This window comes from Gadus chalcogrammus, chromosome 8, assembly GCF_026213295.1.
Source record: "Gadus chalcogrammus isolate NIFS_2021 chromosome 8, NIFS_Gcha_1.0, whole genome shotgun sequence".
Classification (NCBI taxonomy): Eukaryota; Metazoa; Chordata; class Actinopteri; order Gadiformes; family Gadidae; genus Gadus; species Gadus chalcogrammus.
The window spans coordinates 6,681,290-6,683,789 of record NC_079419.1 but is presented as its reverse complement, the minus strand read 5'-3'; the positions used below and the strand labels follow the sequence as shown (position 1 = coordinate 6,683,789).

Sequence of the window (2,500 nt, the reverse complement as noted above, 5' to 3'; positions counted from 1 at the left end):
CTCCTCCTCCTCCCTCTCGTTCACCCACATGATGGCCTGGGAGATCTCCTCGATGATTCCCTGCAGCTCGCGGAGCTCCGAGAACCGTTTGTCCGACATTTTCTAAAGGGAGAGCGAGAGAGTTGGACAGGCGGTCTTTTGTGAGAAGGCGGATGTCAGAGGACGATAACGTCTGATGATAATGAGGGGTCATTTAAGGCATTTAGCAGACGCTTTAATCCAAGATACTTACAATAAGAGTATTTGTCAGAAGAGAGAGAAACAATATATCGCCATCGTTACAGTAAGGGTGTTCATAGAAGCAAGTGCCAAGCACCAACAATCGTTAGGTTAACCCGTTCCCCGTAAACCAAAAAGATAGCTAGGAGAAGATGAATTTTTTTAATGAATTGTTTCATGTCAAATTATTTGTTTGTTTTACCTGCAGACTGGACCACTCCTGTTCCAGTGTGTTGAGTCTGGGCTTGTCACGGCTCATGTTCTGAACAACAGGGGTTAAAGTTTCAAGATAAATTTCATTGCAATGGTGAACAGTAGACACAATATCCTTCATATGAGTTTCAGTTCATAAACCAGTCATACAGCTGAATAATAAGAATGAAGCTCATTGATAAAGGGGAATAAATAAGAGGAAGAGGAGAAAGAGGAGGAAGAGAATGTGGAGCAGGAAGATTTAGATGAGGATGATGAAGAAGTAGAGGAGGAGGTTGATGAAGATGAGGATGATGAAGAGGAAGAGGAGGAGGAGGATATAGAGGAGGAGGAAGATGAATTGGAGGAGGAGGAGGAGGAGAAGGATGAAGATCAGAATGATGACGAGGAGGAGGAGGAGGAGGAGGAGGAGGAGGAGCTGGAGGAACAGAGACTAGAAGGTAAGTGATTCTCCACGTACCAGCTCGTCCCTGGCCCGGTCCACCTCCACACTCCTCTGTATGGAGTTGTGGAATTTGTTATGGCTGATGGTCTGTTGATCCAGGGCCTCAGCATCATCCCCCCACGGCGCGGTCTCAATCAGACGCTGCAACACGGAGGAACAAGGCTTACTATCGTGGCAAATAAATAACATCCATAAGGAAAAGATACATTAAATAAGCGATATACGTGAAGTAAAAATGAAAAAACAAAATCATGCTGTACATAATACAGGACTTGCTTTATATCGCTTGTAATGCATTCCGTTATTCAGTGTGTTTATAACTTCCCTTTTTGTCCACCAGGTGTCATCAGATGCACACGCAGTAAATCAATTTCTCCGGCTGGCCAGCGCCTATCCTACAGCAAACAATTCCAAGCTACCCCCCTCCTCCTCTCCTACCCTCCCCTACCTCCCCCCCCCCCCCCCCCCCCCCCCCCCCCGCTAGCCACCCCTCCCAGCCATACTTCACTGCCCTGGGCTTTGATAAGAGCTCTTCTGGGAAACCCAGCCCCAGATGGCTCCTCCTTCACAGCTCTCCCTGACTTTTTCACCCCCCCCCCCCCCCACACACACACACTCCCTCTTCCTTTCTCTGCCCGATTCAATCTGCTTTGTTTAAGCGCCCCTCCCAACCCCGTCCACGACTTTAATGGCTGAGAGGAAGGCAGCAAAGCCAAGTCATTGGACCAAACAGAAAAGAACCAACACAAAAAAAGGTCAAGGAATGCTAAATAGAAGTCTGTGTGAAAGGAGAACTAATGCAACAAGTAAGCTACCTTTAAACAAACACACACACACAGGCGCATGCGCACACGCACACACACACACGACTAGAGATACCAGGAGTGGGGAGAGGGGAAAAATAGGTCAGCAGGTGTTTCCAGTTGGAAGCCCGTTGCTGTAGGTAGGGGCCTCAGGCCTGAGGGGCCAACAGGATTTTTAATACAAAACTTGCCAACACAGAGTACGGACATGTCGGGCAGGGAAGGCAGCTTAATACCAGCTTGAGAAACACTGTAGAAACGGGGATCGTTGACGTTGAAGTCATAAGTGAAGGCGAGGCCGGGGTGGAGAGAGGAATTATAGGGTGTGTGTGTGTGTGTGTGTGTGTGTGTGTGTGTGTGTGTGTGTGTGTGTGTGTGTGTGTGTGTGTGTGTGTGTGTGTGTGTGTTTGTTTGTCAGTTTGAATTCGAGTGCTGTCGCTGCCGCTACTGGTGCTGGTGTTGCTGGTGGGTTAGTGTCAGGGCGTGTTCACCGAGGTATGCGAGCGATCAGCCAAAGAAACAGACATACCAAAAACCAGCCTCGCGTGACCCCGCTGAACGCCGAGTGTCACATTTCACACGACTTCACCTCGTTCCTCATTTTCCCTCCCTCTCGCTCTCTTTCTCTCTCCCTCACTCCCTCCCTGTCCTCCCTTCCCGGGATTCCATCCTGTCGGTCTTTCACAGGGTCAGCAGAACCCTTTGCTGTTTCTTTTTCTCTTTCCCCTCACTCCACCTCCCTCGGAAACACTACCTCACTGTGCTATCGGCTTTCCTTTTGTTTGCTGGGTCCCGTCACCGTGGGTACGGTGATGCATCT

The 2,500-nt window shown here is 49.1% G+C and overlaps 1 protein-coding gene across 2 annotated transcripts in view; it reads right to left on the bottom strand.

Moving 5' to 3' along the window:
- LOC130387437 (desmoplakin-A-like) overlaps nt 1–1,082 on the bottom strand; it is a 16,641-nt gene extending 15,559 nt beyond the window's left edge. The window contains exons 1-3 of one of the 2 annotated variants that reach the window (XM_056596515.1): nt 893–1,082; nt 422–481; nt 1–102 (exon numbers count right to left, since the gene is read on the bottom strand). The exon at nt 1–102 is cut by the window's left edge and continues 66 nt beyond it. In XM_056596515.1, coding sequence (XP_056452490.1) covers nt 1–102; nt 422–481; nt 893–1,066 — 336 coding nt within the window. In that variant the 5' untranslated portion in view covers nt 1,067–1,082. The remainder of the gene's footprint in view (nt 103–421; nt 482–892) is intronic. The other variant, XM_056596516.1, reaches the window with a different exon arrangement.
- Between the last annotated feature and the right edge of the window lie 1,418 nt (nt 1,083–2,500).